The sequence below is a fragment of the Balaenoptera physalus genome (genome assembly GCF_965194825.1).
Source record: "Balaenoptera physalus genome assembly, chromosome: 18".
NCBI classification, from domain to species: Eukaryota; Metazoa; Chordata; class Mammalia; order Artiodactyla; family Balaenopteridae; genus Balaenoptera; species Balaenoptera physalus.
In genome coordinates this window covers 76,758,246-76,780,023 of record NC_138899.1, presented here as the reverse complement: position 1 = coordinate 76,780,023, position 21,778 = coordinate 76,758,246, and the positions used below count along the sequence as shown (strand labels likewise).

The 21,778-nt window shown below is 46.2% G+C and overlaps 2 protein-coding genes across 14 annotated transcripts in view; one reads left to right on the top strand and one right to left on the bottom strand.

The window, feature by feature from the left end:
• Positions 1 to 17,795, top strand: part of LOC309647842 (uncharacterized protein) — a 55,149-nt gene extending 37,354 nt beyond the window's left edge. For 3 of the 7 annotated variants that reach the window (XM_082435725.1, XM_082435726.1, XM_082435727.1), the window contains one exon: positions 8,067 to 10,731. In XM_082435725.1, coding sequence (XP_082291851.1) covers positions 8,580 to 9,503 — 924 coding nt within the window. In that variant the 5' untranslated portion in view covers positions 8,067 to 8,579 and the 3' untranslated portion in view covers positions 9,504 to 10,731. Of the gene's footprint in view, positions 1 to 251; positions 2,941 to 3,254; positions 10,732 to 17,706 lie in introns of those variants that run through there. The other 4 variants (XM_082435724.1, XM_082435728.1, XR_014256325.1 and 1 more) reach the window with 4 other exon arrangements.
• The window catches only part of LNX2 (ligand of numb-protein X 2), an 89,435-nt gene continuing 83,588 nt past the window's right edge, over positions 15,932 to 21,778 (bottom strand). For 6 of the 7 annotated variants that reach the window (XM_082435638.1, XM_082435639.1, XM_082435636.1 and 3 more), the window contains one exon: positions 18,525 to 20,402. In XM_082435638.1, coding sequence (XP_082291764.1) covers positions 20,267 to 20,402 — 136 coding nt within the window. In that variant the 3' untranslated portion in view covers positions 18,525 to 20,266. Of the gene's footprint in view, positions 18,126 to 18,524; positions 20,403 to 21,778 lie in introns of those variants that run through there. The other variant, XM_082435641.1, reaches the window with a different exon arrangement.

The window sequence follows — 21,778 nt, the reverse complement described above, 5'->3', positions numbered from 1 at the left end:
AATTTTTCTTTGTACCAAAATTTTATTTTTATACTGATATTTAAAAATTTGTTTGTCGCAATTTCTTCTGTTTATTGAATGTCAGACTTCACCTCCTTCTGCATTTGAGATAGGAATTTAATTTTTTTAAAGTTTTTTTTTAAAGCAAGGCTTTTTAGAAAAAATTAAGTGTAGTTGATTTACAATGTGTTAGTTTCAGGTGTGCAGCACAGTGATTCAGATATATATATATATATATATATATATATATGTATATTCTTTTTCATATTCTTTTCCCTTATAGGTTATTACAAAATATTGAGTAGAGTTCCCTGTGCTCTACAGTAGGTCCTCGCTTATCTATTTTATAATATAGTAGTGTGTATATGTCAATCCCATCCTCCTAATTTATCCCTCCCCCCACCCTTCCCCTTTGGTGACCATCAGTTTGTTTTCTATGCCTGTGGGTTTTAGCAGGGCTTTTGAAGCATAACTGTTTGAACAACTGGGTTGAAGCTCTGTCCTCACTGCAGGGTGAGCAGAGCAGTGTGAGGTCAAGAGGCTGGGTGTGGACCGATGCTCCGGGCGTGAATCCCACCTCTGACACCAGAGCTGCTGTGTGGTTTTGGGCTAGTTCATACACCCTCTTGGTGACGCAGTTTCTTCATCCATAAAATAGGGAAAGTAATAGAACATGCCTCTTGAAGTTGTTAATAGGGTTAAACAAGTTATTGCACTTTTAGAATAACCCCTGGCAATAAGTAAGTTAATACTTCTTAAATAGTAACTATTATTGTCACTCAGTTTCTTCAATGGCTTTTATTAAAAGTTGCTTCCTTTCCTTTTGTTTTCTTATTCCAGGTTGGTCCTAGTAACAGCTCTCATAAGGTTTAGGCATATATCTGGAATCTATGCTTTATTTTGTTGGTTACTTTTTTCTGTTCTTAAGCCAATGTCATACTGTCCTACTGATTGTCATTTGGTAATATATTTGATAATTATCTAGGAAGTGAGTTCTCCTGATTCCGCTTTTATTTTCCTTCCCCAGTGCAGTGTTCTTGCCTACTTATTTTTCCAGCTGGATTCTTAGTATAATTCCTGTGGAAATTTCTAATTAGTTTTTGAACTGTATAATTTTTAATTAATTAATTTTTAATACAATTTAAAGTTACTTTCCATTTACAGTTATTACAATATATTGGCTATATTCCCCATGGAATATATGTACAATACATCCCTGAGCCTATCTTACACCCAGTACTTTGAACTTTATTTATAACTAACTACAGGAGTTTTTTGATCTTTACTCTGTCAGATCTTCATAGCCTGAAACAGAACCCAGCACCCAGCTTTTTAAAACTTCCTTTATTTCTCCCACAAGAATTTTATAATTTTCTTTCAACAGATCTTGAAATCACCACACCAGGTTAATTTCCAAGCATATAAAGAATAAAGCTCTTGTGAATGGGATTGCCTCATTTACTATGCCTTCTGTTTATCTCCCACGTATTAGAAAGTCATTGATTGTGGTGGATTTCTGTCATAGCTTGTCACTTTTGGGAACCTGTTGATTATCTCCAATAGTTTTCTGTTTGGTGGGGGAGATAGCAAATTATAGTGGGTAGAACATGGGCTTTGGAGCAGAAGAGCCAGACTGTAGATGTATCTCCTCCATGACTTGTGTGAGACACTCTGGGCAAATTGCCATCTTCTCTGAGTGATGGGGGTAATAATAGCTAGGGAGGACTTGTGCTGGAACTCTGGAACTTCTTTCTTTCTTGAAAATCACATAAGCTGCTGGGTAGATACCCAAAAGAATTAAAAGCAGAGTCTCAGAAATATTTGTACCTGACATTCAGAGCAGCATTACTCACAGTTAATCAAGAGGTGGAAGAACTCAAGTGTCCATGGATGATGGATAAACGAGATGTGGTCCATCCATACGGTGGAATGTTGTTTAGCTTTGAAAAGGAAAGAGATTCTGACACAGGCAAAAACATGGATGAACCCCGAGGACATTATGCTCAGTGAAATAAGCCAGTCACAAAAGATGAATTCTGTGTGATTCCACTTATATGAGGTACCCAGAGTCATCAGATTCATAGAGGTGGAAAGTAGAGTTGTGGTTGCCAGGGGCTGGAGAGGGGGGAATGGGGAGTTGTGTTTAACGGGGACAGAGTTTCACTTTTGCAAGATGAAAAACATTCTGGAGGTGGATGGTGTGTTGGTTTTACAACAGTGTGAATGTACTTAAGGCCACTGAACTGCGCACTTAAAAATGGTCACGAGGGGAAATTTTGTTATGTGTATTTTATCACAATTAAAAAAATAATTCTTAAAAAAAAATCATGCAAGCTGGAGTTGGCATTCTGGAACCACATCCTTAGCAGATGGGAGTTAGTGCAATGAAACACGTGCTATGCATCAAAAAAAATATATAGGGCTCAAGTCCACGAACAAACGTTTAATTGTGCATGTTTGATATCTCCTGGTATGTAATAAAAGGAATCATATTTGTTCCTTCCTTAAGTTAGCAGGCTGGGGGGAAAGTCCTTCCATGACCTGCACCGGGGTGGAGGTGGAGGGAGGGGTACCAGGTGAGAGAAAGGAGGGTGAGAAGCTGCAAGTGTAGAATAATCGTGTTTATAACATTAATAACGGCGACACCAACAGGTAGCCCTTAATGACTCTTTGTACTAAACATTTTGAAATCATCATTTTATTCAATATTCATAGCAACCGGGACTTCCCTGGTGGTCCAGCGGGTAAGACGCCATGCTCCCAATGCAGGGGGCCCGGGTTCGATCCCTGGTCCAGGGAACTAGATCCCACATGCCGCTGCAACTAAAAGGTCCTGCAGGCTGTAACTAAGACCCAGCACAGCCAAAATAAATAAATAAATATTAAAAAAAAATATATATATATATATTCATAGCAACCCATGAAGTAAGAATTATTCCAGTTTTTTTTTTTTTTTTAAATTTATTTATTTATTTATTTTATGGCTGTGTTGGGTCTTTGTTTCTGTGCGAGGGCTTTCTCTAGTTGTGGCAAGTGGAGGCCACTCTTCGTCGCGGTGCGCGGGCTTCTCACTATCGCGGCCTCTCTTGTTGCGGAGCACAGGATCCAGACGCGCAGGCTCAGTAGTTGTGGCTCACGGGCCTAGTTGCTCCGCGGCATGTAGGGATCTTCCCAGACCAGGGCTTGAACCCGTGTCCCCTGCATTGGAAGGCAGATTCTCAACCACTGCGCCATCAGGGAAGCCCTTATTCCAGTTTTCCCAGCAAAAAAACCCTGAGGCTTAGTCGGTCAGTGAGGAGGAAGCAGCCGTATATTTGCTGTTCCTGCAAACAGGCCTCTTCACGCTGCAGGGGACCTGGAGTTGTTATTTCTTTTTTTTCTTTTTTTAGTATGGGTTTTCTTTTTTAATGTAAATTTATTATGATTATTTTTAAATTTTATTTATTTATTTATTTATTTTTGGCTGCGTTGTGTCTTCGTTGCTGCGCGCGGGCTTTCTCTAGTTGCGGCGAGTGGGGGCTACTCTTCGTTGTGGTGCGCAGGCTTCTCATTGCGGTGGCTTCTCTCGTTGCGGAGCTCAGGCTCTAGGTGCGCGGGCTTCAGTAGTTGTGGCTCACGGGCTCAGTAGTTGTGGCACGCGGGCTCTAGAGCGCAGGCTCAGTAGTTGTGGCTCGTGGGCTCAGTAGTTGCGGTGCACGGGCTTAGTTGCTCCGCGGCACGTGGGATCTTCCCGGACCAGGGCTCGACCCCATGTCCCCTGCACTGGCAGGCGGATTCTTAATCACTTCACCACCAGGGAAGTCCTGGAGTTGTTATTTCTGAGAAATTTTTACCGCTTTCCAATTAAAGAGGACAGAAGGGGTTGTTCTCCCCCAGATTCAGTTTGAGAGATCCCATGGAGGAAGGACCTGGCTTGGGTCACATGTCCTGTCCTGAAGAGATGACTATGGTCACAGGAGGCATAGTGATATGCGGCCTCGTGAGAGATGGGGCCCTAAAAACACCCTTGTCTTGTTCCTGACTTTAAGGGAGAGGCAGCTGGCACTTCAGCGATGGCCACAAAAAGAAAGACTTGGAACATATTTTAAAAGACCAGAACAAATGGAGAAAAAGTGAAGTTCATGGGCAGAAAATACCAATACTGTAAATGTAATATTGTAAAGATGTCAGTTCTCTCTGAGTGAGCTCAGTGCAGTGCCAATCAAAATCCCAGCAGGCTTTTTCAAGGAACTGAGCAAGCTGCATCTAAGATTTTACGTAGGAGTAAAGAACCAAGAATAGACATAGAATTCCTGAAGAAGAAGAAAACGGAGGGACTTTCAGATCAAATATAAAGTCTCATTATATAGCTATTACTGTAGGAACAAAAATGAAATCACATTTGTATCTGACACCACGCACAAAGATCACTTCTGACAAGGAAAGACTTAAAACGTGAGAGGCAAAACCTAAATAAATGAGTGGATTATCGTAACATAGGCATAAGGAAGAATTCCTTCCAAAAGTTCCCCAAAGTACTAATTATAAATGAAAAGACTGGTAAGTGCAACTACATTAAAATTAAGACCTCCATTCATCAAAAGACAACATAAAGGAAATTTATATGAAATTCACAGTGGCATCCTGGCTCAGCTCTTGAAATGGCAAAAGGACATTGCTGGGAAGAGTGGTGAAATCTGAATGAAGTCTAGAGTTTAGTATATAGTAACATATACCGATGTTGGTTTCTTCATTGTGACGAATGCTCCTTGGTAATGTTCCCCAATTAGGGGAAATTGGGTGAGGAGTAGATGGTAATTCCTCTGCAAGTCTTCTGCAAATCTAAATTATTTTAAAATAAAGAGTTTATTCACAACCCGGGATTTGATGTTTATGATATATGTAATCAGTAAAAAAGTAATTTTAAAGAACCACAAAAAAATCAATAAGAAAAAGTCATACCACCCAACAATAAAATGGGCAAAAGTCAAGAAAATATGTTTCTCAGAAGAGGAAAAGTAAACAGTAAATAAACTTAAGGCAAGATGACAATCTCATCTTTTTAAAAAAAATTTTTTTGTATTGGGTTATAGTCATTTTACAATGTTGTGTTAGTTTCTACTGTACAGCGAAGTGGAGTTCCCTGTGCTATACAGCAGGTTCTATTAGTTATCTATTTTATACATATTAATGTATACATGTCAATCCCAGTCTCCCAAGTCATCCCCTCCCTTCCCCCCTTGGTGTCCATACGTTTATTCTCTACATCTGTGTCTCTATTTCTGTCTTGCAAACTGGTCATCTGTACCATTTTTCTAGATTCCACATATATGCATTAATATATAATATTTATTTTTCTCTTTCTGACTTACTTCACTGTGTATGACAATCTCTAGGTCCATGCACATCTCTACAAATGACCCAATTTCGTTCCTTTTTATGGTTGAGTAATATTCCATTGTGTATATGTACCACATCTGACAATCTCATCTTAATAAGCAGACAACTGTCAATTAATGCTACAGTGCCATCTCATCTCAGCAGTTCTCTTATAAACTGCTGGTGGGAATGTAAAATGGTACAGCCACTCAGTGAATAAGCTGGAGGCCCAGCAATTCCTTTTCTGAGTACATGCCCTAGAGTTGCTCTTGCTTTTGCACTTGGACACCAAGAGGCAACTGAAAGGGTGTTCACAGCAGCATTGCTCATAATAGACAAAAACTAGAAACAACCAAAATGTCCATCGATAGGAGAATGGATAAGTAAATCACCCAGTGGAATATTATACAGCAGCAAAAATGGATGACTGTCAACAATATGCAAAAATAAGGATGAACTTTAGAAACAATGTTGAATCAAAAAAAAGTCTCAGATGAGACAACATATGGTATAATATTTTATGAAGTTCAAAATCAAGCAAAATTAAACTTCATGTTAGAAAACTGTAGGACGCTGGTTACTCCAGGGTTGAGGATGAGAGAGGGGTATGGGTTCAGGGAGGGACACTCAAGTGCTTTTAGTGACCTTGGAGACATTCTGGTTTTCAGATCAGGTAGGTTCATGATGTTCATTTATTATTTTTTGTCTCATGTTATCATATGCATTATTTTGTATCTATTAAATGTTACCAATTTTTTTCAAATTTAAAGATAGGTTAAAAAAAACAAGCAACAGACAGAGCAAGCATGTTGCCAAAATTCATGATGACAGGGCTTTTTTTTTTTAAACTCTAGTGTTTCTCGAGGAAAATGGAATCTTTGGAAGGCTTTGGGAGACTATGGAATATCCACGTGTCTTCTCAGCTGGAACTGATGCCAAGAATGTAGAAAAGACGGCTGATCTTAGTGTGTCTAGAGGGCAGGGTGGGTGGATGCACGTGAAAATGCTATTCAGCCTCCCAACAAGCCTTCACTAAGAGTGGTGAGTGCCCTGGGGATACCAAGGGGGGAGGGATACAGCTCTGCACTCAAGGGGCTCGTAGGGTGGAGAGGACACTGCTTCGCTAGGGAGATATCCAACAGTGGCAGAGATGATCTTTTTGGAACACAGGCGGACGATGGCGTGACCTTTGCTTACCCCTCAGGGCTTTCTCTATTTGCGGCGAGCAGGGGCTACTCTTTGTTGTGGTGCACGTGCTCTCATTGCGGTGGCTTCTCTTATTGTGGAGCATGGGCTCTAGGGTCGTGAGCTTCAGTGGTTGCAGCATGTGGGCTCAGTAGTTGTGGCACACGGGCTCAGTAGCTGTGGCTTGCGGCTCTAGAGCGTAGCCTTGGTAGTTGTGGCACACGGGCTTAGTTGCTCCGTGGCATGTGGGATCTTCCCAGACCAGGGCTCGAACCCATGTCCCCTGCACTGGCAGGCAGATTCTTAACCACTGCGCCACCAGGGAAGTCCCGCAGGTATGTCTTAAGAGTTTCATGCAGTTACAGAGGAGGGAGCGATAACTTGTACTTGGAGGGAAGAGGTGGAGGGCTTCCTGGAGGAGGTGGCGTGGGATATGAGGACATGTCCGTGACTTGCCTCAGCTTCCACTTACCAGCGTGCTTTGCCTGAATCGCAGGTTGTCCTCAATGGTGGGCTGTGTGTCCCTGTGGTTGCCACAATTTCTTTATCCATTCATCCAGTAATGGCCAGTTAATTGGTTGCACCAATTTACCGTCCCACCAGCAGTTCACAAGGGTTCCTTTTCTCCACATCTTCACCAACACCGATTTCTTGTCTTTTTGGTATTAGCCATTCTGATAGGTGTGAGGTACTCTCGCTTTGTGATTTGGATTTGGATTTTCCTAATGGTTAGGGATCTTGGGCATATTTTCACGTACCTGTTGGCCATCTGTAAGGAGGGCTATTCTTATTAAAGCATCGGCACTGTACCAAATGCCCACTACAGTCAGACCTTGGGGAAATTCATAACCCCCTCTCACTAATTTCTCCAGAATCTTCTACTGTGTTCTAGGTGTACTGTTTCTGTGTCACTTATCCTCTTCCTAGTGTCACATGGGCAAGTGAAATTTGGGGTGAATGTATGTGAAAAGACACAAGGAAGGTGGCTCATATGACTGAGCTTCTTGAGGAGAGGAGGGGAGAGTTTTCTCCTCTTACGCCTCTGTCTCAACATTACTTACATCCTTTAACTCTTTATCCCTCTTAGCTTTCTTTTAACCACCAGTGCCTTGTCTAACCTAATTTTGAAATTCCTCCCTTATGCCCAGACCCTATAAAGATAAAATCCCCCCGAAAAGTGAGCAATTTGGATTTGGTGGAGAAGTCAAAAGTGAAATCCTCAACCACAGTGTTCCTGAAGCCGCCCTCCCAGCTGGGAGACAGACCCAGGGGCTTGGGAACAGGGGTGGGAGTGACAGCTGGTGGGGCAAGGGTGGGGACACCCTCATCAGGAACCTGGAAGTTCCATTCCGGTGTCTCTTAAGGGGTCGGGCCACTTGGCTGGCCAGGCCACAGAGCTACAAGGTCAAGTTACTTGACTTGATTCTACATCTGTCAAATGGGAAAGATAATACTTACTTGCAGCGTTCCCTTTGCTCTGGGTCAGTAGACTGAATTCCACTTTTATGTCTGTTCCTTTCCAGTTTAGGGCCTGTAGAGAATTCAACCCCACTGAACTTGAGTTTCCTCACTGTCAAATGACAACGCGCAAGGTGATTTACCTGCGTCGTCCATCAGAGTAACACGCAGACTGAGGCATGGTTAATCACTTGTTAAATAGATGAGTTTTTATTTTGGAGAAACACCGACTGCACAGAGCATATATGAGAAAGGTTTGCATTGCATGAATTATTTTCCCATTTGAAACCCAGAATCTCGCTCAAATGGCTTCCCAGCCCACATTGTACTGAAGTACCCTGTTTGTTCCATTAACTATTCACAGAGTCAACTGGGGAACCGCTGTTATTAATTTCAATGGAAAGCTAAAATGCAGTTCATTTTCTGTAATTGCAGGCCCACGGTCTAAAGAGGCAGCAAAAGCTTTTAATCTGAGGCATTTTTAGAGGAGTATGATCAGAGTTACATTGAACATCTTTTGAAGGTACATAATTATGAAAACCTCAACGACACTGACATTCAAAGAGCCCAAACCATAGATGCGGGGAACTCGCATGCGGGGAACAAGGCAAATTGCCGTCTTAGTTACTCGTGATGGAGAAACGCCCACGGGGAAGGTCGGCAGTGTTTGCCCACCTTGCTTTTCTATTTTACTCCAAAGACGGGAGCTCTTCATACCGCATGGGGGGGGGGGCGGAATATGGCGCTCTCGTCCGAAATGTAAGATTTCTGTAGCCCCAGAGAGCCTGCCCCCGGGCCTGCAGCCTCCCTCGCACCCCTTGCGCGGGGCGGGGCTCGGGCCCGGGGCGCGCGAGGGCGGGAGGGCGCTCCGCGCGGCCACCAGAGGGCGCCAGAGCGTCTCTGCGGGAGCGGCCGCCCGGCGGCCCAGCTGCCGGCCCCTCCACGGCTTCCTGCGTCCAGGCTACTCCTGGGTCGCACGTGTCTGGGCAGGGCTGTCATCCGTTGGTCGCGACTCCATGAGGACAGAGCTCCCCCTCCCCTTCCCCGAAGGAGGAAGGACACTAAGAAGGCAGGGAAGTGCCCGCAGCAGCCACCTCGCCACCACGACTCCCATGGGGGCCTGGGGGTGGGGAGAAGCCGCGTGCGGGAGAGACGTCGGCTTTCGTTCAAAACTGAAGTGCGATTTACAAACACACCCTCCAGGCGAGCTGCGCAGCAAGGGGGCCGCAGAGATAACGAGGCGGGGGCCCCCGCGCAGCAGGGGTGCCAGCCCCGCGCCCACTCAGCCCTCCCTCCGGATGGGGGTGACGCACGTGCCGTGGGCGCCCAGGCCCGCGAATCGTCCGCTCCGCCCCGCGCGGTCGAGAGGGCTCTCTGAGCCCTCCAGGCGGAGCTGGGGTGGGCCGGGCCTCAAGCCCCACAGGCGGCTCGGGGCCCCCAGGGGATGGGTCCCCGGTAACCTAAGTCAGGCTGGGGAAGCTGGACTTTATTCAGTGGCCTGAGGAACCAGCAGCGGTGTTCGAGCTGGGGGGTGATTGACCAGGTCCAGCCTGGCCTTGGCTGTCACCATGGCTGGATGGGTAGGAGGGGGCAGTTTACCACCGTGCAGCCCGGGAGGTGGGAGGAGACACTCACCCCCCACGGGTGCTCAGCGGAAAATGTTTTGCAGTTTGCATGCTGCGTTTCTGCAGTTCTCCAGATCTCTTACTGAATTTCAGTGTCAAGTTCTTAACGCGTGCATCTCGGAGTTCTGAAGTACACTTGAGGCTTTTTGCCAAGACATGTAACAGCACCAGGAGAAGGAGTGAAGAAGAGGCCTCCAAGGGCGTTCTCCTGTTTAGAAATTAAAATGGAAAAGTTTGAAAGCAAAGAGCTCAGATACAGGGGATGGGCTGAACTCAGCTGGTTTGACATTATGAACCAAGAACGCCAATCTTTTTCAAAGTGAAGGGTAAGCGTAAATCAGAACATAGATTTAGCATAGTTTGCAACCTTGCAGCGTTCCTACTCGGCAGAGCTTTTAACTCCTGGCCTCTCCGAGGTCCGGCAGAATACGATAATGTTTTAACATTTCTTCTGACTTGGCTCCTTCCCCTGTGAACGTCCCACAGTGCAAGGCTGTCCTCCTCATCCTCATGTTTGTTAAATGAATGGTGACCACCCCGAAGCACTCCTCGTGGGGAAGGCGGATGTGAAGAGGTGGAGAGCAATTCTTCCTCCTATTTTCAAGATGCTAATACAATGCACTGAGGTAGAGTCTGTAGCAGGTGGTGGGCAGGGACAGTGGGGCTTCTGGATTCTGGTGTGTATTTTTCCATTTGCCACTTTTGTGCAAATAAGCCACTTAACCTCAGTTTTCTTCACTTATCAAATGGGAATAATCTATACTGAACAGACCTCCTAAGGTTATTATGAGAATCAAAAGGAAAATTTGTAGTGAACGCACAAAGTGTGAGAGTAAAGCTGTTGATTGTATGGAATGTTGTGGACAGATGTGCGGGGTTATGATGTTAGTCATCGGTCGGTTGCCCTTGAACATGTGGGAAGACAAAAATTAGCGAATTTGCCTAGAAACGATGCCCAAATAGGTAAGCAAAAATAAATTAATCACACTCTTGTGTTCCTTGTACGGGTTCATTGTACTGATTTCAAACCACAGGGGTCTGGCCAACGACAGCTTTTTTTTCTCACCTCCAAACTATTCTGTTGGTTGGTTTCTGCTATTGTGCTATTTCTATAATGGAAAATTTCAAACATCCCCTTACTCCCTTCTATTCCCTTGTTCCCATTTGTCCCTCTTTGTTTGCTGGAGGATCCCAGACGTTGTCCTTTCATCCACGAATGCTTGCATGTCTGCCAAACGTCTTGCAAGAGCAGCTTTCTCGGTGGCCTCCATCCACTCCCTCACCCTCGGCACCGCTCTTCCCAGCCCCACCCCGCCATGGAGCCTGTTTTCTTAATATTTTTCTTTTATTTATTTATTTATTTATTTATGGCTGTGTTGGGTCTTCGTCTCTGTGCGAGGGCTTTCTCTAGTTGCGGCAAGCGGGGGCCACTCTTCATCGCGGTGCGCGGGCCTCTCACTATCGCGGCCTCTCTTGTTGCAGAGCACAGGCTCCAGACGTGCAGGCTCAGTAATTGTGGCTCACGGGCCTAGTTGCTCCGCGGCATGTGGGATCTTCCCGGACCAGGGCTCGAACCCATGTCCCCTGCATTGGCAGGCAGATTCCTAACCACTGCGCCACCAGGGAAGCCCGCCTGTTTTCTTAAGAATCACCGAGGACGTCATCCGGAGACCATTTCACAGTCTCATCCTCAGCTTCCGACACTGTTGGATGGAGACCGCTGAGCCAGGCACCGTCAGGTGTGGCGGCTGACCCCCAGACCTGAAGGCGCTCACAGCCGCCGGGGGCTCAGCCGGAGGAGGAGCCTGCGGTCAGAGGGCGCCTGAGGGACGCGCAAGCCCAGCCGAGGGGCAGACGGGGCTGCCGTGGGGGAGTCGGAACCAGGACGAGCAGTGCTGGGAGGCTGGCTGCAGCCGGCCCTGGGGCTGGGCTGGAAGCCTCAGCAGGGTTTGAGAGGCTGGTCTGGGCGCTCCTGGAGGGATCGGCGTGAGCAGAGAGCCTGGCCGTGGGAAAGCTCAGCGCCACGTCTGGGGAAGGGGACGCAGGTCTGAGACGAAGGTGTGTGAGAGAACCTGCCGATTAGTGCATCGTGTTTAGGAAACATGCACAATGCTGAGCGTCAACAAAAGTTTGAGTTCAGAGGAACCTCTAAAGCAGACAACTCACTTGAAGCGTGATTTCTTGATAATTCCCAGGGGTGAGCTGGGGGAGCCGGCGTCTCTTGGTGTCCGCACGCACCTGCAGCTGTCACCTCTTTGCACAATGTGTCAGCCACCTTATACGCACCATCTCTAGAGCTGGCAGCCATCTAGCGAGGTAAGTAGTATTCTCCTTTTACAGGTGAGAGGCTGAGGTCCGAGGTTAAATGGACTGCCCCTGGTCTTCTAGGCTTCTAGGGTCTTCTAGGCCCCTGGTCTTCTAGGCTGGTCAGTGGCCGCAGCAGATCCAGGCCTCTCTGGTTCCATCCCCTGTGTGGAGCAGCTGGCCTCCCTCTAGATTAGTGTCGTGTGGGTACCAGCCTCTCTCGGCGCTCCTGTTACAGAGCCCGAGAAAAAGGAGTAGGGGGTCCAGTGAGCGTGCCACGAGCCTAGAGCCCACCATATTGGCACCGTCGTCCTAGAGTGAGATCACCAGTGAATGGGATGGAAGCTTCTGGTAGTTGGTAAACAGTCGACACACACACACACAATCTGACCTGCAACAGCGACCCCGTGTCCTGCCTCTTGTGCCTCCTTAGAGAGGCCTTCCCTGATTGTCTCTCCCACCCTGTTCACTGCATCATATGTTCGCCATGTACCTGGCTTTACTTTCTTCGTAGCATTTATCGCCATCTAAAATTATGTTATGTCTTCATTTGTTTATTATTCCCCTCTGTAGAATGTAAGCTCAGGAGGTAGCTTTGTCTTGGTAACTGATGGATTCTGAGTAAATACCTGGCCCGCAGTAGATGCTCAGTATTTGCTGGGTGAAGACGAATCAGTAAGTGTTTTGCCTGTTGTACCTGCCTAAGTCATTTAGATATTAAAAGTAACAAATGAAGAGACTCCCCCTCGCCCTGCCCAAATTTCCACACTGTAGCTGTGAAGAGGGACAGGGGCAAACTCTACTGAAAAAGCAATCACTTACACTTAGAGATGAAGTAGTGAGGTCCCTGTCAGGGGAGCATTCAAGCAGGAATTAGATGACCATTTTATAGAAGTGGTTCCCATACCAGGAACATGGATAAGGACCTTCCAATTCTAAGGTTCCACGATTTGGGGTCAGTGAGGGGGAAAGACTTTAGTATATAGGGTGTGGGGACCTGGTTGACACAAGGACATCATAGTCTTTGGAACGGCTCTGGATGAGAGTGAAACCGTGGGTAACCGTTAGTTAAACCCATTTCACCTGTAACCTGCCTTCACCAATCAAGGTCGTTTGAATTGTTACAAAGGACCGGTGTGTCCTCCAGGCGGCACGGAGCCTAAACAAGATGTTTTCCAGGATCTTGGAGTCAGCTGTGTCTAATTCACGCGGAGCCTGTTAAGACTGGATAGGACCACCGACCCTCCAAGGGGGCGTGCGTGAGGGTTACAGGCTCCGAGGCTTTGGAAGTGAGAGGTCCCAAAGCCCCGCCCCGAGCTCGTGCCCCGGGCCTCCGGCTTGGAGCGCCGAGGCCTGCCGTCTAGTTACGCCTGCGCAGAAGCGCGACGACGCACCTTCTCCCAATCCCCTTTCCCCGCCCCCCACGCCGCGCGCGCCCGGGGCGCCTGCGTCTTCGTCCCTCATCCCTTAAGTACCCCCGCCCCTCGCCTTCCCGCCAGTGCGTCTGCGGCTTGTGCTGCAGCTTCTGTGCTTGGCTGGCTGGCGAGTAAGCCCTCCTCTTGCTGCAGACGTTGGCGTCCCCCGTGTTGGGGCTCCTGACGCGGCGGGCAAATGGACCTGGTTCCTTCCGTAACAAGGTGAGACAAGAACTCCTTTTCCTCAGGCATTTACTGGTTGTCCGCAGGACAAGCTTTGCTGCCCTGAGCACCCACCACTGTCGGCAGGCGGGGGCCCCAGGAGCAGGAGGCCAGCCCAGGCCCGGGGAGCGCGTGCATCTGCACAGACCACCCTGGGAGAGGCAGGGGTGTGCGACTCAACGCGTCCCATGACCTCAGACACTCTGGGATTGATTGGTTCTGAGTCGTGGGCAACAGAGGGCTTTTTCATAGAATCGGCAAAGTAAAGGAAAACTGTGTTTTTAACAGCTGCCTTCACCCCCAGAACGTCCACGTTTGATAATTGTCACTTCTCTTCCATCAGAGTCTAAGCAGTAGATCTTTCCAGATCTCTCTAGAACTAGTGGTAGGTCTGCGGGTGGTCCAAGAAGGGTGGTAGTTGGATTTACCCTTAAACAGAAGCTTCTCGAGGAAGCAGGTGAGAACTGGTAGAAGTTCGTAAAGAGCCCATCCTCAAAGCATGACTTGCAGGTGAGCAAGTGAACAGAGCCGGGAGGAGTCTCTGGGTTCGCAGGTGGCGCGGGGGCTGCAGCCGCCCTCCTGAGTGGGACGCTTGCTCTGGGTCGTGGGCAGGTGGCCGCAGGCTGGTGGCTGCAGGGTCCCCACGGGCTGGTCGCCTGCTCCTTTGCTGGTGAAGATTCCGCGTCTCTTACTTAGCACTTTACAGACAGTGGGCGCGGGGCGTCGGTACATCACTTCTAGAGAGCTTCCGTGTTGCCACAGAAACCAGTTGGCTTAGATTTACACCAAAATGGCAAAAGAGCTTTCTAATAAGGACCCAGAGGAGTTGAAACCTCCCCTTCAGCAGGCAGAGAGACTGAAGAGAAAAGGCTCTCTTTCTGAATTCCCAGCCCCTAACTGGGCAGCAGGTCACCAGGCTGCTGGCATCTATACTGGTTCATTTATCACCAAGTGTGGACAAACTCAGGGGAGTCTGGGTTATGACAGGCAAAGTCAGGTGTTATAAAGCAGTGATCCAGAGCCCACCTGTGTCTTGTGCACACAGGAGGTGCTGGATAAGTTTTTGTTTAAACGACCACATGGTAAAGAAGCACGTCGATCACTTGAACGTGCTTGGGTATTTAAAGGCAACTTAAACAGTATACATCAGCATGCAGCTTAAGCACCCCACCCTCCGTTTAGTTAATACCTTGACTTCACTTGGCACTTTAAGAATATCTTACTTCAGCTCTTAGCTTTAATACTGCAAGTCAGTTAAATCTGAACGAATGGGGAGGGACTTCCCTGGCGGTCCAGTCGTTAGGACTCCGCGCTTCCATCCCTGGCTGGGGAACCAAGATCCCACATGCCCTGTGGTGCAGCCAAAAGAAAAAAAAACTATCAACGAGTGGGGTTTTTACTCTACGGTCTGACGAGACCTTCAGGCATGATGAACGGGTGAGGTAAACTTAGAAGCTATCCAGGTTGGTTAACTTCACATTTAACTTTAACCATCCATTTATCTGACTAAAGCCTCAAGTATTTGAGCAATAAAGCAGCAGCCCACTTTAATACACAAAAGAATGGAAATGAGGAAGTTGTAGCAATAGAATTGAGACGCCCGCCGTGGTCTTGTAGGGAGAAAAGTGCAACAGCTGTGAGGGAGGGAGGGCTGCGCTGTCTGAAAACCAGCTCACCTGGCGCAGTGTCCTGAGAAAACGAACCCCCCAGCTCCGCCTCCCAGCTCTTCCTATGGGAGCTTTCTCTGGGTTTAACACAGCTGTGTTTGCTCTGGATAAGTTGCTGACAGTGATCTCTGCAACTGCCTTTTTTCCCCTCTGGAAAATGAAAAACTGCTTTCGTGACTCCAGACAGCTTGGAAACTGACAGCAGGATGGTGGGGATGGCGCTGCATCCCACGCTTTTATGAAACCTCCCCCGACATCTGGGCTGCAGCACCAGCTCCCAGGTCGTTTAGGTCAATAAGTTGCCTTTAATCCCACTCTGGCCTGTTTCCCACACATTTTTTTAAAGGTATAATTGACTTACAACATTAGCTTCAGGTGTGCGAGATTTGATATTTGCATACATTGCAGAATGACCACAATAAGTCTTGCTAACATCGTCACCATACAGTTAGAACGTTTTTTTTCTTGTGATAACTTTTAAGATCTACTCCTTAGCAACTTTCAAATATGCAATGCAGTATCAACTATAGTCCCCACGCTGTACTTTACATCCTCATGACTTATTTTATACCTGGAAGTTTGTACCTTTTGATCCCCTTCACCTATGCCACCCCCTGCCCCCTGCACCTCTGGGAAACCAGCAGTCTGTTTTAAGATTCCACATATGAGATGGTTTGGTATTTGTCCTTCTCTGTGATTTATCTAATTTAGCATGTTGCCCTCCAGGTCCATCCATGTTGTCCCATATGGCAGGATTTATTTCTTATGGCTAAATAGTATTCCATTGTTTACATACACCATGTTTTTATCCATTGATGGACACGTAGGTTATTTCCAGATCTTGGCTATTGTGAACAATGCTGCAGTGAACATGGGGTGTCAATAACTCTTCTCCACATGTTCCTTGTGGGATATTATTGTAGTAAGAACGACTACAAACTGTGCTGGTGTCAGTTTTTCTGTATTCACATAGTTCAGAAACTAAATCTAAACAAATCTTGACTGTTTAGAACAATCATAATAATGACTAATTGGAGAAGACGACAAGGAGGAACCACAATACTGGTGGTCACGTTAGACTGCAGGGGTGGCCAGAGTCGACAGTGCAGAGGGGACAGAGCTTTTGGGTGGAGAGGGAGGGTCAGACGGAAGAGCCCTTCACTGTGGAGAAGCCGGACACACTTGGGCCAGGTGGTCAGGGGCAGCATCAGTAGTCATAAATCCTGTTGACAGTACGTACCCTCGATACGACAAGAGGAAAATGGCGCTCTTCCTCCCCCAAACCCATGATCCCAGGCTAATCGTGAGGAACAGTAGACAAACGCCGATAGAGCGCGTCCTGCAGTGTCCCCGTCCGTCCTCTTCAACACTGTCAAGATCCTCATAAACAAGGAAAGTCTGAGAAAGTGGCCTCACAGCCAAGAAAGACCTAAGGAGATGTGACAACTGGTGGTCACGTGTCGTGGATGTGACCCTGGAACAGAAAAGCACAGGAGGCCTAGCTTCTCTCTCTGGAATACCTTGGGTTCTTCAGAAGGTGCAGAATCTGATATTTAATGTCTAGTTTTAAAAACTGTTTGAAACAGTGGTATTCAAGCATCTACCTGACAAGTTTTCCTAGCACACATCGTGACCATAAAAATGCAATATAATAAAATCTTTTAGGAGGAAAAAGGTGTTTGCCCTGAGAGGTCGATAATGATTTCTCAAGGAGGTGATGTCACTTGAGCCAAGCCAGCCACGGAGACCCAGGAGGGCAGGGCGCGGGTGGTGGTTTAGAAGAGAGGCGGGGTGGGGTGGGGGTGGGAACAGGTCATGAGGGGCCTTCCACGCGGTGCTGAGCTGCTGTGCAGACGATGCGGAACCGCTGAAGATCTGCACACAGGGCAGGGATACGGTCAGTGATGATCTGGTTGGGGTTTAGGAAAGTTACTCTGCTGTCATGAGAGTCTGGATTGAAAGAGTGGAAGTAGGCAGAGGCTTGGGAAGGCATTTCAGTTTTGCAGGACTGAGATGTAGGGGCCCTAAAGCAATAGGATGCTTAGTCTACAGACTGTGGGAGCTACAGACCCAGGGCATCAGTGGTATTCAGAATGGCAAGGTGGCAATCAAAGACGGTACTTAAAACTATGACAGTAAGTAGGTGACCGGAGACAAAATAAAGTCCAGTATAAAGGCGTGCTGAGATTCATCATAAGGAGGATCATTCTCTTGAAAGTGGGGCGCGGAGGCAAGAGGGGGCGGCGTGCAAGCTATGCCTCCGCGTACGGGACCCTGTGAACGTGCAGAGAAGGGAGAGCACCCCAGGGACACGGGAGGGGGCGCTACCAGCGTGTGTGGAGGTGAATGGGGCTCCGGAGCTGTGGAAATCCTGATTGGGGTTGGACCAGAGGCCTTGGTTTGAGCTTAACTTACTAGGGAATCGGGAGCTAACTTTCTACTAAAACTTTTTTTTTTTTTTTTTTAATGCAGGGAGTGAGCAGATCTCTACAAGAACAGAACTCCCAGTGTCAGGACTGCCTGGTAGATGCAGGTGAGGAAACCAGTGCTGCCGTCCAACAGAAATGCAAGGTGAGCCACAGAGGTGATTTAGTTTTCTAGTAACCACATTAAAGTAAAAAGCTGGTCAAATTAATAACTTCATACAACCCAGTATATCCAAGGTATCAGCATGTCAACACGTGGCACTAGTCACATTTCTGGGCTCAGTGGCCACCGTCTAGAGGTCCTGTACCGGCTGACATCCCGAGTGTCAGTAGGGATCGCCTGTGTTCTGCCTACAGCAGTGAGAATTAGGAGATGGATTCGTGAGCCCAAGTCTTCAGGCTTGGGATAGCGTCGTGATGACGTGACGCCACGAACAAAAACAAGGACCACCCATGAGTCAGCATCTGCTGTGCAAGAAAAGAGACAATGTCGCTCTTACGGAAAGGATGATTTTTATTTCCATCCTAAATGATTATCACACCGTTATTTAAACACATGTGAAAAATCCTGAAGTAATTTAAACTGAAGGCACAGAACAAATCAAAATATCTAACTAAGCTTAAAATGAGAGAATTCAGATATTTCGACAATATCAATAAATTATGAACAAGTTTCCATCACCAAATATCATTCTGACCAAAAGCTATAGTCTTTTATAATAAAACCAAATTAGCTTAAACTGATTTCCAGATTTCCACGATAAAAATAATATTGGAAAAAAGCCATCTTTCAAAATACTCATTTTATCACCAGGTTCGCTGTAAGCATTTTATTTATAACCAAGTGGCACTTAAGGGATTCGCGACGGGTGATCACTCCCCAAGAATGACGCGTTCTTACAAAATGTTTTAAAAAATAGCAGAGTAGGCTACAAAATTCTATTTGGGGAGCAGGAAAGAAAACTTGTTCCATGTCAATTAGAATAACAAAGCATTTCAATATCAAATTGCTTCAAAAGCCAGTCATCACGTAACAGTAATATACTGCATAGGGCATCCCACTGTATCTTGGTTAACTGCTGATCATACAGTGTCGCTAAGGGCTTGAACAAGTCAGTAACGATTATTGTTGCCATTTCTTATTTAGTCAAGAGATATGTTTAAAAAACATCGTTAAAAAACTCACTGGAATAATCTGTGACACGCTACAGAAACAATAAAACCCAGCAAGGCAACTGCCAAGTTTTGAAATGAAGTGGTCATGCTTCATAATATACTGTAGTATTCTGAAATACATTGTCTGATCAACACCGTTTATTAGAGGTCACTTGTAAATTAGCTCAGATTCTGAACTAGATTTCTAAATGAAACTTTTTTCAAGTATGCATAATATTCATAAGGTAAAGACTTTCCTCGTATTCACTTCTTTATGTGGGCTTCCAGTGGAAAACCATGATGGTTAAAGGACAAACAAAATGGGCTGGTCAGTTTTCAAAAACTTTTCAAAAAACATGAGCTAGTCTAGTGACCAAGGACTGATTGAAAAGTTTTTTTAAAATCTGGCATAGCAGGTTTCAGATGTCAGTATCTTTCAGAATTTTTCCTGAAATAACTAAGTAAAGAAATAATGGGGAAAAATAAGGGTTTCTAAAACACTCAAGAGAATAAAATAAAAAAGGTGTGTCTTTACTTAGCTGTGATAGATATGAATGTGCATTTAACAGCAATATGGTTTCATTTTTATCATCTAATTTAATTACATAAATCACAGAAACATTTCCAGCCAAGTTTGCTGATAGGAGTATAATACAAACTCTAGAAAACGATTTTTAGCAAAAACTGCTTCAAAATTTTCCTACATAACAAAACATTCTTTCGGAAATGAAACTTTAATGCTTTTGGACCGTCCAAGTAAATGCAGCTTTTACCATCTCCAGCTCTAAACTATAATTATCTCCCAAATTCCTTTGTCACTGGATAGTGTTATCTTTTATTCTCTACTATTCTAATAATGGTACATTATTTTTAAAAAAATCTCTTTATGGGGTCTCAGACTTAATGTCTTCATCTATGAGTACTGAGATTAAAGTAGAAATAAAATAAGCCAGAAAAATCACCTTATAAGCAGTATGAAGTTTTGAAATGTGGCACCGGTGTAAACTGGGAAAGGCTTATCCAAACTCAGAACGCATCCATTCCCAGCACTGCCGCCCCAGGGGCAGCACACGCTGCCCGTCTTGGGCACGTGGAACTCATTTTATGACTCAGTTATTGAAAACAGAGCCACCAGAAGTCGTCTGACCCAGCCGGCTGGCTCACAGTTTGGGCAGACTTCATTCATTATTATAGCTCACATTTTGACAGCTGAGAATCTGAATTCTGAAAATGTGGTCTCACAAGGGTTAGTGGAAGACGGGCACTGGGCACTGAGCTGGCAAACGGAAGGAAACCATTTAAATAACAAAGGACGAGCCTAGTGGTTTTGACCCTGCGTATACCCAGCTGTGTCAGCAGCCCCTAACAAACAGAAACTCGACAAAACCAAAGGGTTTTCTTTCCAAGCCCTAAAAAAAGGAAGATGTTTGACTTAAAACCAACTTCAGAATCTACACCAGGCTGCCAGGCCAGCAGACCACTGTCAGCGTGACTTTGCTCCTCTGCCCCTTCAGCATGGGGACCAACGCCGAGTGGCTCATGCCCACAGTCGACAGGCCGTTTACGGCCACGATCATGTCTCCACACCTGCACAACGACAGACAGAGACAGTCACTGTTTCCATGATTCTGAAACTGTTATCCCGGGACTTGCTTTGCAGGAAAACCGCACTTAACCACTGTCAATGACTACGCTATGCTGTTTACTTCGAGAGAGATCTGGGGTGATTTTTAAGCCTATGTTGGCTTTCCCTTGCTAATCAAGGACACCCCTTGCCAGCCTCTCCTCTAACTGGTAGATGATTTTAAGGGCAAGCAGAATAATTTTCATATAAGCTTAAGCAACATATAGTTAAGAGAATAAATCTGCTGCCTCTTAAAAATACCAGATGATACATTTGGACGGTGTTGCTGATTTTCACTGTTCATTCTTACAGCTCATACATTCGGGGGCTCAATTAATTGAGACTAAGACCCACACCTCCTCTTTCAGCTACAGATGCTCACCGTCCTCCAAGCCGAATTACCACCAACGGATGATGACTCTGAAGACCTTTCTATCCTTTATGATTTTCAGTCTTTAGTTTGAATACAAATATGCTACTTTATTGTGAGCTACTTCAGTTTCTTTTTGGAAGTAAGTGGAAGTTAGTTTCTAATCTGCATGAGACCCAGACTGGTTGAGTAACTTGGCCAGGAGAACGGTGAAGTCATCCCCCCACTCCTCTTTCCTCCCCAAATAATGATTTTTCCATCTTCGTCAGGATGAGACTGGTCTGGAGCAAGCTAACCCCGATGGACTTGTCCCAGTGTTCTCGAGCCGTCACTTTGTGCCTGCAAACAGCGTAGACTCCCCATTTGTGCAGCCCTCTGACTAGGCTGTCGGCATCCACTTTTCAAGAACCATTTCTTTCATCCAACACTAGGCACTAAGAACTTAGTCACCCGTCTCCTCTGTTTGTGTAATCTCTTGATATGACACCTCTTTCTTCTCACCGTGCCTGAGCTTTGAAAAAGAGGCGGCACAGAGACTGAGAGAGTACTTTTTGCCCTGTGGTGACAGCAGCAGGGCTGAATGGCAAAGGCTCTGAGCCACACCATCCTGGTTTAAATCACTGTCAACTACTCCCAGCTGTTCGATTGTGGGCAGGTTTTTAACCTGTCGAAGCCTCAGTTGTCTTGCGTATAAAATAGGAACCACAGCAGCACTTACCTCACAGGTTGCTAAGAAGATTCAGTAACCCGTGCCCAGCACCTAGTCCTGTGCCTGGCACGCACAGCATCCGTCCAATACGGACGAAGACTTTACTACATATGCAAGGCCCTGTGATGGCTGCCAGGGATACAACAAGAAATGCAACAAAATCCCTCCCATGTGGACTTGCATAAATTGAATGTTAGGCTGACATAAGTGCTGCAGAGAAAAAGTTACCTAATGACAGGACTGGACCCAAGTGTTCAGAG